General features: G+C 33.8%; 1 protein-coding gene across 1 annotated transcript in view; it reads left to right on the top strand.

The window, feature by feature from the left end:
* LOC129219963 (alkaline phosphatase, tissue-nonspecific isozyme-like) overlaps positions 1–14678 on the top strand; it is a 56399-nt gene that overhangs the window by 15379 nt on the left and 26342 nt on the right. Inside the window, exon 3 of the mRNA XM_054854281.1 lies at positions 14208–14382. Within this exon, the coding sequence (XP_054710256.1) occupies positions 14208–14382 (175 nt within the window). The remainder of the gene's footprint in view (positions 1–14207; positions 14383–14678) is intronic.

Raw genomic sequence — 14678 nt, forward strand, 5'->3', positions numbered from 1 at the left:
GAAATGTAAATAAAGAGTTAGGAGAAAACGAAACCAAAACGCCCGCAGCTGCACCCCGACGATCAGAAAGAAAAAGTAAAAAACCAGAACGATATGAAGCAATGTACACGTCAGAAGAGACGCTGACCTTTTATGACATCTCAAAACTACGGGAAGAACAACAAGCCCAGTTGGAAGTCGCGATGGGGGAAGAATTGCGCTCCATCCAGATAAACAAAACTTGGGAACTGGTAGATCTCCCTGATAACGCGACCCCCATAAAGTGTAAGTGGGTGTTTAGGAAGAAAAGAGACGGAACTCCTCTCAAAGCCAGACTTTGCGCCAGAGGAGACCAGCAGAAGGAATACGTAGAAACTTATTCGCCAGTCATTGGGATGCCTTGTTTACGATTAGTTCTTGTTTCGATTCTTCAAGAGGATTTAAAGGCTTATGTGATGGATGTGAAAACAGCTTTTCTGAATGGTGAGTTGCAAGAAATTGTTTCTATGGAACAGCCACAAGGATTCAACGATTCATCTGGCAGAGTATGCAAATTAAATAAAAGTTTATACGGATTAAAACAAGCTCCTAGACAATGGTTCTTCAGATTTTCGCAATTTATGTTAAAAATTAATTTTAAGCAATTAAACTCGGAACCGTGTATTTTCATCAGAATTGTGAATGGAAGAAAAATAATAATTTCTTTATATGTTGATGATATTCTTATCGCTGGATCAGATGTTTCAGAAATAATGATTGTGATTAAACTTCTTCAAAATGAATTTCAGATGTCCAAACTCGAACCAGCTTCTGAATTTTTAGGAATTCGTTTGGAATTTACGCCTACTAAATTAGTGCTAGATCAAAAGGAGTATATTCTTAAACTATTGAAGAGATTTAACATGAGTGAGTGCAAGCCGAGTGCAACACCTTTAGAAGCAAAGTCAACTCCAGCTGACTTTGAGGAAGGAACTATCTTCAAAGGACCTTACCGTGAACTAGTTGGATCTTTATTGTATCTTGCGATGACAACACGACCCGATATACTGTTCACTGTGAACTGTCTCAGTCAATTGCAGGAGAATCCAACAGAATCGACTTGGAACGGACTTAAAAGAATTTTACGCTATTTAAAAGGTACATCGGATTATAAAATTGTGTATAGCAAGTGTTGTGACTCTAATGTTGATTTATCTATTTATGTTGATTCAGATTGGGCATCAGATCCGCGTGATCGAAAATCAGTTTCAGGTTACGTTATTTTTTATAAAAAGTGTCCAATTTTATGGAGCTTGAAGAAACAAAGTTCAATAGCTGTTTCTTCTACTGAAGCTGAGGTACTTGCAATTGGTAAGTCTTTATTAGATCTAGTGTATTATAAAAATATTGCATTTGAATTTCTTACTGTAAATAACATTGTCATATATGAAGATAATCAGTCTGCAATCAAATGTATAACTAATGAAAATAGTTCTGGTAGATTGAAACATATTGATGTTAAGTTGAAGTTTATTAGAAATATTTTAACTGTTGAAAATATATATATTGAATATGTTTCTACTGATAAACAAATTGCTGATATGTTTACTAAGGCTCTTTCCTAAATTTAAATTGCATGAACTTATGTCATTGTGTTGTTTAGTAATAAGCGATTAAGGGCGGGTGTTGAATGTAATCGCTTTCTCCATTGGTTTAAAAGAAAGAACTGTGCTTATATCTTATTGGAAGAGACATTTGCAGCTTTCCACGGAGTTCGCAAAATCTCTTCTTTAATCCACCATCGGACTTTGGAGAAAGCTTATTGCTATTTGAGAAACATCATTGGATACTGAAAATCTGCCCTCTATTCTATTTAAAGAGCCGCAGTCTTGTTTATCGGGCTTCACTACTTTTCTCCATGTCTTGCTGTATGTGTGTCCCCATGTTTCGTATTAAACGTATTTACGTTCAGCTGTCTGAATCTCTGCTTTACACAACCTTTCAACAGGGATAATGAGTCAACGCCCTTCATAGCGTGGTTTTATTATAAGCTTCCAATGTAAGTGCACTTTACATTTAAAAGTGTTGCTTTTATTTTACTAAATTAAATGCTCGTTTTCATTAATAATTTTGTTTCTCAAAATTTTAACACACATACAGTGATTAATCAAATTAGTCTTTAACCTAAATTCAAATTTTGACTATCGGAAAGGTGTCAAATTGATCGTAATATTAGATGCCGCCTCCTCCCCAAAAAAAAGCTTGAAGCCATTGGTGTACAATACTTTATGTTAATATAGCATAGTTATTTTTTTAACCATTTAAGTAGATCAATTGAGGGAATTTCAATTTTTGATCAGATCTTCGGTTTCTCATACTACCCAAACTTTACTAAGCAGAATATCGCTGAATTAAAATTTTCAGATTCATTAGATTTTTTTTCTTTGAAATCTAGGAGAAATAAGATTTTGAGATGTAACTATTGTTTGTGAAAATGAAATCAAATGTTAAAAAAGAAAAACAATAAATAAATTTTTCTGTTAAAAGAAAAAAATAATCAGCATATTTTGCAAAACCAAAAGAGGCACAATACAGAATTTGAAGTAATTAGGAATCTAATTTCAGCGTTACGTAAATTACGTATTTTGTTTTAGCAAACATAGTTTTTGTAAAGTCTATTGTCATCTCGGAAACCAATTTCAGAAAGGAAATTAAGGTTTTTCCCCCTTTCCGGAGAAAATTTACTTCGATAATAAAAGTCTTTGTTCGAAAACCCTGCACCAAATCTTGATTTCTTAATTTTGTTCAGAAAGGTAAAGTTTCCTTCAACATTTTTATTTTTGTGCTTATCTTTTGAAAAGTGGTTTGTGATTAATGAAAAAAAAAATGTAGTATAGAAATAAACCAGATGAATTTATTCATATTGTTAATCCTTAATAAAGCGCAAAATATGAATTGCAAATTGATTAAAAACTTTGAAGCACATTTTGAGGAAAAGTTATTGGTCATGTATGTCAACAGACTCCCAATAATAATATTATTAATTATAATGCACTTTCCTTAAACTAATTCAAATTATTATTTTTTAACAATTTGCTGCAGGTTCTTTGAGTACTTGTTTTTGCTTTAGTTCTTTCTTTTTGGTTTTTGTATGCTCAGGAAATTTGACTTACATTAGTATTAAATCCTCATTTTTGTGAAAACGTTTTAAAATTTAAATTAAAATTACATCAAGTTAGAAAAAAAATGTCATGCTGAACTATGTGCAAATGGAAAATTATTGTTATTTAGAATCATCCAGAAATGATATCACGCTTTGAAAAGGAATAGGGCCGTAAAATTGTGACAGATTGTGACAAGGGGAGGAGAGTGCGACGTCACATAGTATGGTTAAAATTAAAACTTTTTAATACCAGCTAGGGGGATATGTCCCCCAGTTTTAAACTAACTTGTACCAAATATCCCAACTTTAGATTCTGAGGAACTCCAGAGCATTGCAAAATTTCCGTTTTGTATGCTTGAAAAGTTGTTCTCAAATTTGTAGTTTCCAGTCACATTTTCTCGGTGCTTGAATTGAGCGTAGCCTAGGATGTTCTGAAAAATTTAAACGCTTATGTATCCTGTTGTAAGTGATAGAAAAACTTCGAACAAACTTCATCTTTTGCAGAAAGGAAAACTTCTTTTGAGTGATATAAAACGTTAAGGGATGTTTAGAATCTTTTATCCCCATAATAGGAAAGTTGCGTGCAATTTTAGCATTAAAAATTAATTACAAACAAGATAATTTGAAATCAAGAAAACAAAACACCCAAAGGTGCAATACCCAAGGTCCGAAATGAATGTGCACCAAATTTTACGGCGTAGGTGCAGTGGCGTAGCTACAGTGTTTGCCGCCCGGGGCGGTTCCCCAATTTGCCGCCCTTTCGTTAAGAAATACCTAATACACAAAACCGTCAAACGTGTTCAAATTAAAACTAGAAATTTAATTGAAGAAAAAATAGGATCTTATTATTTTCTATGTAATTTAAAAGAAGAAAGGGGGAGGGGGGGAAAAAGGTGCATTGGATTTGCTCCCGATTTTTTTTTTTTTTTAATTAGTCTTTCTTAGTGTTTTTTGTAGACGTTAAGGGTTTGGTGGGCAACGGAAGGAAATTTTACGAAATTTTAAAATGCAGCTAAGGCTACTTAGAAGAAGTTAAATAAATCGGAAATGGTCGGATACTCAATACGAAAATAAGTTCTGAAATATGTAATTTCAGGCTATCTTTGGTAACGCAATAGCTTGCGTATTCGAACGCAGTTGTAGGCGTTATGGGAGAGAATGTTGCTGAGGTTTCTTACTGAAATGTTTTTTTTAATTGAAATCAATTTTAAGGGCATCTTTGGTGGTTTGGTTGAAAGGGGAAGGTTTCTGTTCTTTCTTTGGAAATTTTTCGCCACCGAAGTCTCAAAAACGCAAGTCTAGGCTGTCTTTGGTGACGTTGAGAGGTTCCTCAATAGCTCAAAAAATGTTGTGAAGCCAAACGGTTCTCTCCTGAAAAATTTCCGTAATTGACGTCCAACTTTGGGCTTTGTTTTATAATGTTAGGAAGAAGAGGGGACAGAGAGAGCTTTCTCTCTAAAAATCATTCTTAAAGCTGAAGTTCATTTTAGACTATCTATCAGAAGGAAGGGTTAGCTAGCTCTACTACTCATGCAAATTTCTAAGAAAGAAAATTTTGGGCTATCTTTGAAGACGTAGGGAAAAAGGATAAAGAGTTCTTCCCTCGGAAATTTTTCAAAATTGAAGTTTTAAAAGCGCAATTTTAACCTTTGGAGACGTTAGGGGAGAGAGGGAGGGCAACTAAAATATCTGTCTCGGAAAAATTCCAAAATTAAAGTCCTGAAAACGTATTTTAGGTCTGCCCACAAATTTTCCAACATTGAGGTCCAAAAACGTATTTCTAAACTACCTTTGGTGATATCAAAAAAATTGATAAGATATTAAAGTGGGGGTAAGAGAATTTCCCAACCGGAATTATTTGAAACTGAATACTTTAAAACGCATTTTAGACTATGTTTGAATAAGTTGAGGATCCAACCCGTGTGTTGAAAAATGAAATTCGCTTACCTTCCCTAAGGATCAGATTAACATGTGATCTAAAATTGTCGGGTAGATTATCTACTCTAAAAAGCGAGAAATTGGAAAACACCCTCATACTTCGTTTGAAGAAGAGAACTCTTGTAAATAGTGGGAAATCAAAGCAAAGTCTGAAGCATATAAAGTGTGATGAGCAATAAATTGTTTCGTGCAACATTTTACACCTCCTCCTCTTTTTCTTACTCTTATCACCATTTTCCTCAAGTAAAAAAAGGGAAATTTTTGCTTCACGAGCAGTATTTCAAGAAACTCTAAACTTAAAATCCTGTATTAGCTTTTTCTTATAACAAAAATTGGAAAAGTTCATTGCTTTCGTCTTCCTGAAGTTAACCTCTAAAGTTTAAATAACAGATTTTTTAAAAAATACCGTGCACTTTTCATAATGCATTCAAAAAGACAAAATAACTTTTCTGGGTCAGAATGGAAAATTAAAGTATTCCTGTAGTTTTCAATTATTCCAATAAAATGACTCCGCAAACGAAGAAAAAAGCGGCTCAAATCAGGTAGATAATTTCTTATTATTATCGAGCTTTCAATCATAAATTTGAGTGTTGAAACACGCATATTTTTCTGGGAAAGTTTGGTTTGAAAGGACTTGAGCCGCACTTTTCTTCTTCTGTAGTGTCTCTTTCTTGGAGTAATTGAAAACTACTGGAATACTTAAATTGTCCATTATGTCCCAGAAAAGTTATTTTGTCCTTTCGAGTGCTTTAAGAAGATATTTTTTTGCCTGCAGTAATAGATTAAAAAGATAATTTCCTTATTTGTAAAATACATTTAATTTTTCCACATCAAAAGGGCAAACTTGCCGCCCCTAAAAAAGTGCCGCCCGGGGCGAACCGCCCCCTCCGCCCCCCCCCTAGCTACGCCACTGCGTAGGTGCTGTTTTGTCTCCAGGACGTGGGAGAGCCACAGAAAAAAAATTCAGTTTTGATTCGTTGTTAGCGTCAGGTATGCAAAATTTGAAGAAAAAAGGTAAGCTGTTTTATAAGAAATGATGTTCACAATAAGTACAACAAAAATAGGTTCTGCGTATAAAGCATTAAGTTTGTACATTTCTTCAATTGTGCTTTCATTTTTCAAGTGAAATGCAAAAAATTAATTTAAAAATATATAAAATAGTAAGAAAAAAATGCAGCAAAATAATAATAATAATAATAGTAATAATAAAAACCAATTTTAAAAAATAGTTTTACAACATTTTGGAGGGGGTTTGAACCCTAAAACTCCAACGCTTAAGTATGGGGAGAGAGGGTCAACTATATTGAAAAAAAGGCATGATATCAGTCATAGACAACCCCCAAGGATTGAATCATACCATTTAAAAATCATAATGTCATTATTAATTGCAGACACTACACTTAAAAAATGTGTGTAACCTTTTTCTGTAAACACAGTGGCAGCATTCTACATTTTGTGTAACCTTTTTCCGGCGGCTAACTTCCTCCATAGCAATGGCGTAACTTAACTGATAAAACTGGTGTAACGGTATGAGCGATATGCGTACCGTTACACAATTTTTTACTGTGTACTTTACCTAAGATTATTGAAGCATATACCGACAGTCGGACATACAGTCAGTAGTAGTCATGTAAATGAAATAACTTCTTGTAATTTTCTCGACAGTATGCATTTCAATCCAAAATTATTCCATGTTTTTTTTTTTTTTTCAATGTTCAAAGCGTCAAAGTCCCTTTAGAGTCCTTCTTGAATGCTTTTTGAATTTGATGCACACGAATTCTTCAAAAGATTCAACTGTGTTTAAAAGTTTTACATTTTTACAAGTCGTGACTGACTTTGGAGTAATTCAAAGCATAACGACGAAAAAAGGAAATCCTTTTCAGTGTTTTCATATTGCTCTACATTAGTAAATGACGATACGAGTGATGTTTCAACAGGCAACTGAAGTTAAGCATGGAATGAACGACCTCGGGTCTAGAGATTGCAAATAATGGAACCCCCTTCCCCCAAAAAATCACATGTTCTTTTGTCAATGTAGAGTTACTCGTGATTTACAATGTGAATATTCTAGTCGAATTTTGGACTCCAACAAATTTGCCACTTTCATCCCTAAAATTGCATAAATTGATTATAGATCGTCATCCTGAAGTGGTAAACATCAAAGAGAATATCGGATTTAGGAATGAAATTTGTTCAACGTCATTTATAAAACATCGTATTGTTGTCTGTAAAACATTTCATGCCAGAAGTCTCACAAATTTTCATTTTTACAAATTTGTAGCACTTAAATGGTTTATTATTGATATATTTAACTTTTTATCTTGCAAACTAAGGGAGTAAATGGCGGGAAAAACTTTTTTCCTTACTTTTTTCGCCTTATTTCTTTAAAAATAGAACCCACTAGTTTCTTTGGCAATCGCAAAAAAGTACTTTCAAGGCAATTTACATAAAATGCGCTACACAATTTACATGAAACCTTTTCCTGTTGTTAGAACTCTGCATAATAACTGTAACTGCAGCTTCAAGTAGAGTTATTCCTGATTAACAATGTGCATATTCAATTATAATTTTTGACTTCACTCAAAAACAATTTGCAACTTTCATTCTTAAAATTGCACAAATCGATTATGGAATGTCATCCAATATTAGGAAATGGCATAGAGAGACCCGGGATCTAGGGATTCAATTTGTTCAACGTGTAGCACCGCCCTCCATTTCCTTCCAAAGAATGGAAGACAATGTCTCGGCAATTTGTCACCTTTAGCAGGCGAACCTAGTACTTATAACTATCATCAAGTCCATTTATCACAGACACTCTTTCTAGAAACGATCGATTTGCGATCATGGCACACTTCGCGACTTTGAATTTTTAACGGATTTTGCTATTTATTAAATATTTGTTTTAAATAAGCAAAATCAATATTGACTGCTGATTTTTTTTTTTTACATTTCTAGCTGATATTTATTCGCTGCTTAGAAATGTAATTTAGAAAATATAATGTCTTGGAATCAAGAAAAATGTTTCCCATCGATTAAATTGATTGGTTTGTTTATTTTTTATGGCGCTAGAGCCCTAGATGGCTATACTGCGCCAAACGATTTTTTGGAACAAAATATATAGAAAAATATAAAAGTAAGCGTGTTTTCGGGTGAAACATAGGTAATTTAAAATAAGTAATAAAAAAAAGGAAGGTATTAAAAACATTTAAATAACGTAAGAAATAATATGTTGACAAAAAACCTTGAATAACAAGAAAAAGATAAATCACATTTTAACGGCACAAACACTAAACTAAAAGGGCCATTCTCCTGGAGGAAGGAGTATAAATTGCGATGGGGTAGGTTCCCAAGCAACTCCTTCAAAGAGGGATTAAAATTGTTAAAATATTTAAAACGTATTTGGTTAAAATTATGGCAGTTACTTAAAATATGTAACACTGTCCGATTCACATTACATGTAATACACGTTGGAGCTGGTTCGCGACATAAGAGGTAATTATGAGTGAACCTTGTGTGACCAATGCGAAGTCGAGCTAATAATACTTGTTCTCTCCTGGTAAGTTGTAAAGATGTGAAACCTTTAGCCGAGGGCTGGATGGAATGCAATTTATTTTGTGTTTCAACATTCCAAGTCTGCTGCCAATGCGTGTTAAGACATTCAGAAATTACGTTTTTAATGTCATCAAAAGGGACAGTGTCATCAACCAGGATACTTGTGGCTCTGGCAGCTGAATCGGCTGCTTCATTGCCTGCAATTCCCACATGACCAGGGATCCAACAGAAGAGAATGTGAAAATGTTTTTTTATAAGATTTTTTTTATAAATGATATGAGTGCAGGACTATAGGGTGGTTTTTAGCCTACTTTCCCAGTAAAAGTCAGAAAAAGAAGAAAAAAGCATGAAAGAAGTCTTAATGCATCTTAAAAATATCCCGAAAAACAAAAAAAAAAGTCAAAAATAAATAAAATAATTAAATAAATATTGAAAAATTAAAAATTGGAAAGTAGGGTATTGAGATGGGGAAAAATGTCTGTCGGTCTGTCTGTCTGTCTGTCGGTCTGTCTGTCTGTCTGTCTGTCGGTCTGTCTGTCGGTCTGTCTGTCTGTCCCCCCCTAATAACTTTTGAATGAATAGTCCGATTCGAACAAACTTTTTTTTGTTCGAAAGATCTCGGCGAGGACACCTCATTCCCATATTTCACTTTTTGATTTGAACTATTTTTTGTTCAATTTTGAACAGTTCAAAAAAACTTAACATTAGCGCCTACGGGGATATTCAAAGCAATTCCGAACTGTGAGGCGAATTTGCTTCAAACAAACTTTGTAGGAAAAAGCTTTTGATAAAAAACTTGTATATAAGATATCTTTTTGATTTGAACAATTTTCCGTTCAATTTTGAACAGTTCAAATCCCTTAACATTAGTGCCTACGGGGAAACTGAAAGTCAATGTAGATTCCGTACTTGAAGGCGGATTTACTTCAAACAAACTTTGTTGGAAATAGCTCTTGACGACCTACTCCCGACTCCGACTCCGAGAATTTAGGGGGACCGGACACCGACTCTGACTCCTGTTCCCGACAATTAATCAGACTCCGACTCCCCGACTTCGACTCTGACTTCGTAGCTTTGGCAAACATTTATACACGGAGGACAAATGACTGACTCCGATTCTTGGATATTCGACTCCGACTCTTTTATCCCAAAATGAGATTGACTCCGACTCCGACTCCGCTGCTGTGGTTTTAACTGTGAAATAATTATTGTTGATATGATTTGTTTTTATTTTCACGCTAAAGTTTTAATTTAGGTATTTGGTTTTCGGTGAATAAACTCAAAAAATATGCGCAGACGATTTTTTTTTTTTTTTTGACAATGAAAATTATTTCTTTAAGTTGACATTTTATTGTTTTTTTTTTATTTTGGTAAGTGCATTAATTCGTTTAAAAAATTATTTTCGGCAACAGGGGAAAAAGAAACGATTTTTTTTTATATGATGTATTTATTTTAATGAACTTATTATTATTTTTTCGTTTTAAAAGCTGTTAAAAAAATTTTTTGATGGAAAGAAGTGTATTAGCTGCTTTGTTTAAAAGGTGCTGCTATTTTATTTGTTCGTTTTTTTGAAGAAAAGTAAGGAATATTTTATTCCTAGAAATCAGCTTGAAATATTAAAAAAAATATGTTTGAAAAAATTTGCGATTTTAGCTATTTTTGAGAATATTGATCAGGTACTAGAAAGTAGTATGGGTATACGGGAAAGTAGGCTCGTCTAGTTCTAGACGGAACTTCTTGTTATTGTTGCAGTGAGTGATGGCTTCCACTGAACTCTTTGAGTCAGTGTATATCACCCATTTTCTGTAATTGGATTGGGCTATTGATTGAAGAGATGTAGGTATAGCTTTTATTTCTGAAGTAAGTACAGAGCAAGATGGGTTTATTTTTTCTGCCGTAACGTGACCATCAACTATTGTAGAAAAGTCGACGTGATCGTTTGCTTTTGATCTGTCAGTGAAAATGACATGGTAATCAGAATATTTGCATTTTGTATCAGAAAATATTTGCTGGTAAGCAGTATTAGAGGTAGTCTCTTTAGGGAATTTAGTGAGGTCATTGATGGTTGATGTATTTACTTCGCACCATGGTTCAATTAGTTCTATTGTATTGAGAGTATTGAAATCTGACAGCTGCAAATCTAAGAGTACCTGGCGCATTCGGATCCCAAACGTTGGGGTTGCAGAAGGACGATGAAGAAATAAGACAACATTAGATGAATTAAAAATATGGAGGTGTAAAGGGTGATCAGTTTAAGGTTTTGTTTTGAAGTAGAAGTTCAAGGAAAGTTTGAGGCGTCTATTGTTTAAAGATTGTTCATGAGCAAGAATATGGAGACTGTTGATAGGTGAGGTTCGGAAAGCACCTGTGCAGATGCGCAGTGCCTGATTATGTATTGGATCCAGAGCTTTCAGGTAGGTTTTTGCCACAGAGCCATAAATTTGGCATCCACAATCAAGTTTTGAGCGTATAAGAGCCCTGTAAATTCTTAACAGAGACTCTGTATCAGACCCCAAGAAATGTTCGCTAAGACTTTAAGGATATTTAATTTCAGTAAACATTTCTTTTTTAAGTCTTGTATATACGATGTAAATTTAAGTTTATTATCAAGTGTGAGACCAAGGAATTTTCATTGGTCTTTTACAGCTATTGGTTGATTGTTAAGGAGAAGACTTGGATCAGAAGGTTTTTTGAGCAGAGAAAGTGAAGCCATTTTCCTCTGCCCAGTGTGATACTTTATTTATAGCGATTTGAAGTTGTCTTTCAATGATACTCATGTTCGATGAAGAGAAAGAAATTTGAAAGTCATCTGCAAACATGGTATCCTTTACAGCGGGAGGTAGTTGTTCGATAAAGCTGTTGATTGCTATTACGAAAAGAGTTACACTTAGAACACATCCCTGGGGAACTCCTTCTTCTTGGATAAAGATATCTGACAGAACAGACTTGACACGTACGCGAAAAGTTCGATCTCTTAGAAAATTAGAGAGAAAGATGGGTAGATTACCTCGTAACCCATACTCGTGCAGGGTTTTGAGGATGCCATATCTCCAAGTACGGTCATAACCTTTTTCAATGTCAAAAAATACGCTCACAAGATGTTTTCGTTTGAGAAATGCTTCTCTTATAGATGTTTCGAGAAGAAGTAGGTTGTCTATGGTGCATCTGCCGCGCCTGAATCCACTTTGATATGAAGATAGCATATGGTGCGACTCCAAAATGTACATGAGCCTGGCGTTGACCATCCGCTCCATTACTTTACAAAGACAGCTTGTGAGAGGTATATGTCTGTAACTCTCGGGTTTATCAGATTGTTTGTTTGGTTTAAGAATAGGAATTACTATTGCTTGGCTCCAGAATTTGGGGAATTTGTGCTCAGAATAAATTGTATTAAATAGTCTCAGAATATTTTCATATGAAGACCTGCTTAGATTTTTTAACATACTATTGTGTATTTCGTCAGGGCCAGGTGATGTGTTTTTGGATTTTTGTAAAGCAATATTTAGTTCTTGAAATGTAAATTTTGTGTTGTATTGATGAAAAATGTTTGAATTAAAATCTAGAACTCTATGTTCCTTGCGTGATTTGATAGTTAAAATTTTGAGCAATAGTTATTTGCACTGGAGACTTCTGCTAAATGAGTCGCCAGGCAGTCAGCCACCTCTTTGTGATCCGACAAATGTTGACCATTTTTCTCCAGAATGGGAACACAAGACGTATTGTGGTTACCAGATTTTTTTTAATTTTACCCCACACTGTCTTCTCATTGATTAAGATTCCTGGTTTTGCGAATGATCGGGATTTAGTTATGAAAAAAAATTAATATGATCTAGCTTGATTTTTTTTAAACAGATATTGTGAAATTTTATCTTCGTAATAAAATCAATGAAGAATTTTGGGAGATACCCTAAATAAGTGAACTCATGACATAATTTTTATTGTTCAATGTTTCTTCTTCGTAATTGTTTATGAATTATTTAGTTTAAAGAAAAAAACCTTGACCCAAATGCCCTCTCAATGAAAATAAAATATTTTTATGATACATTATCAAATAAGTGGACGAGAACAAGATTAAATACATAAGTTAGGATTAATAATTTAAAGCGTGTATGTTTTTTTTTTAATTTTAAATTTAAACATTTTAGAAAAGATAAGTGCCGTCACGAGACATTGATAAGTAGGCATTGTTTGATGCTTTTAACATGAATAATCAAATTTACTGCTTTTATGCCCCATCAAATTTATTCTATAAAGCTTCAGTTTGCCTGTGCTAAACATTAATCTTCTCAAAGACCTTTAAATATGCACAAAAAGAAAATAATAATACTTAACGTATACTATATTACATTATATTAATACAATATCATCGTCACAGTTTTCCTGCTTACTCGAATGCCTTTTAAAATTTGCTTAGCTGACATGCAAACATAGGCATAGTGACACAACAATGATTTAGACTTTTGATTTCAAGGAAAATCGGGTTTAATTTTCCTTAAATCAGAATTAAAGCAAAACCAGTGCAGATTTTCGATTCCAAACTCATTTCGATGGTTAAAATTATGTAAAACAAAAACACGCATTTGTAACAAAGAGATGGAAATTAATTTTCTTAAATTACTATGTATCATGTTATGTTTCAGTTAATTTCGACTGTCAATTGGATTTTTTTGGAGGAGAAGGGGATTTATTGAAATAAAAAGTATCGAAAATTGCTTAAAATAAACATATTTAAGTGCAAAGATGCATAATCACAGAACAAAATATTAAATGCCATCAAAATAGAAGCGTCTCCAACGGAAAACTTAATGATTTTTTTCCAAGGTAATAGCCAGTATTCAATACTAATTTCATAACACAAATGTTTTTGTTATCTTTTTATTATATCTCTATTATCTCTCTACTATAAGCGTTTGAGACCTAATGGTTATCCAGATCAACCTTGCTTCAATATAAAGAGCACAGAGGCGTTAACACGTATTACACAACATTACACTACGGGAAGTCCTCGTACTATTTAATTCCTTGGTTATCAATTTTAAGTTCTGCTTGATGAACCCAACATACATTCATAGAGAATATAACTACGTAAAGAAGCCTACATACATGTATAAGAAACACTAATTGTTATAAACCGCCTTCTCTATCGGTCAGAAAAGTCAGACTGCAGATGGTTAGGTTTTGGGTTCGCATCTCGACTCGGGCATGGATGTACTTTCACTTCCCTGTCTTTGTCCTTGTCCTTATGTGAATGTGTTGTTATGCTGTGTATAGTTGCCTACTCTATAAATGGGTCCTTTTGGCATGTGTATACTGTGGAAGACGAACTTCACACCAAAACAATGCAGTTGGAAAAGTGAAGCAGCGCATCCCAAATTGCCAGCCTATCTAACACCTATCTAAGACAACAACAGCAAACAATAATTGTTCTTTTACGTAGCATTGTAAACAACATAGTTAAACATAAAATAGCTTCTAAAATTAAACGATTTGAAAAATTTGGAAACTAATGAAAGTTTGGAAAATGCAGAAACTTTTTTTTTTTAAAGTGAAATATATTTATTTTACAGCCTATCTTTTTCCTCTCTCTTTTTCTTAGACATATAACACTGATAGTCAAGTTGGAGAAAGTGGAGCATGCGCAACTGCCCTCCTATGCGGTGTCAAAGGAAGATTTGAAACCGTAGGACTGGATGATGGTGGTATCTATAACAGATGTGAAACCAGTTTGGGATCCAGAGTACCAAGTTTGGCAGAGTGGGCACAAGCGGAAGGTATAAAACTGTGAACCGAAGTATTTTAAAGCATGGAAAAACACTAAACAATTAGATAATAACATTAATAGCATTTAATTGCAGTTAATTGCATATGTTTATGTTCCCTTCTTATCACTGAACAATTCGCTGTTTTTTAATCCTCCGTAAAGATGGGATGTGTTAAAGTAGGTGTTAATACAAAAAAAAAAAAAACACTAACAAAGGAATTAAAAAGAGGAACAATAAAGGCAGTGAAAAGCAAAGGGATGTAAGCTCAAAAATTAAAAAAAAACATGGCGATAACTATTACAAAT

Source organism: Uloborus diversus, chromosome 4, assembly GCF_026930045.1.
Source record: "Uloborus diversus isolate 005 chromosome 4, Udiv.v.3.1, whole genome shotgun sequence".
Taxonomy (NCBI): domain Eukaryota; kingdom Metazoa; phylum Arthropoda; class Arachnida; order Araneae; family Uloboridae; genus Uloborus; species Uloborus diversus.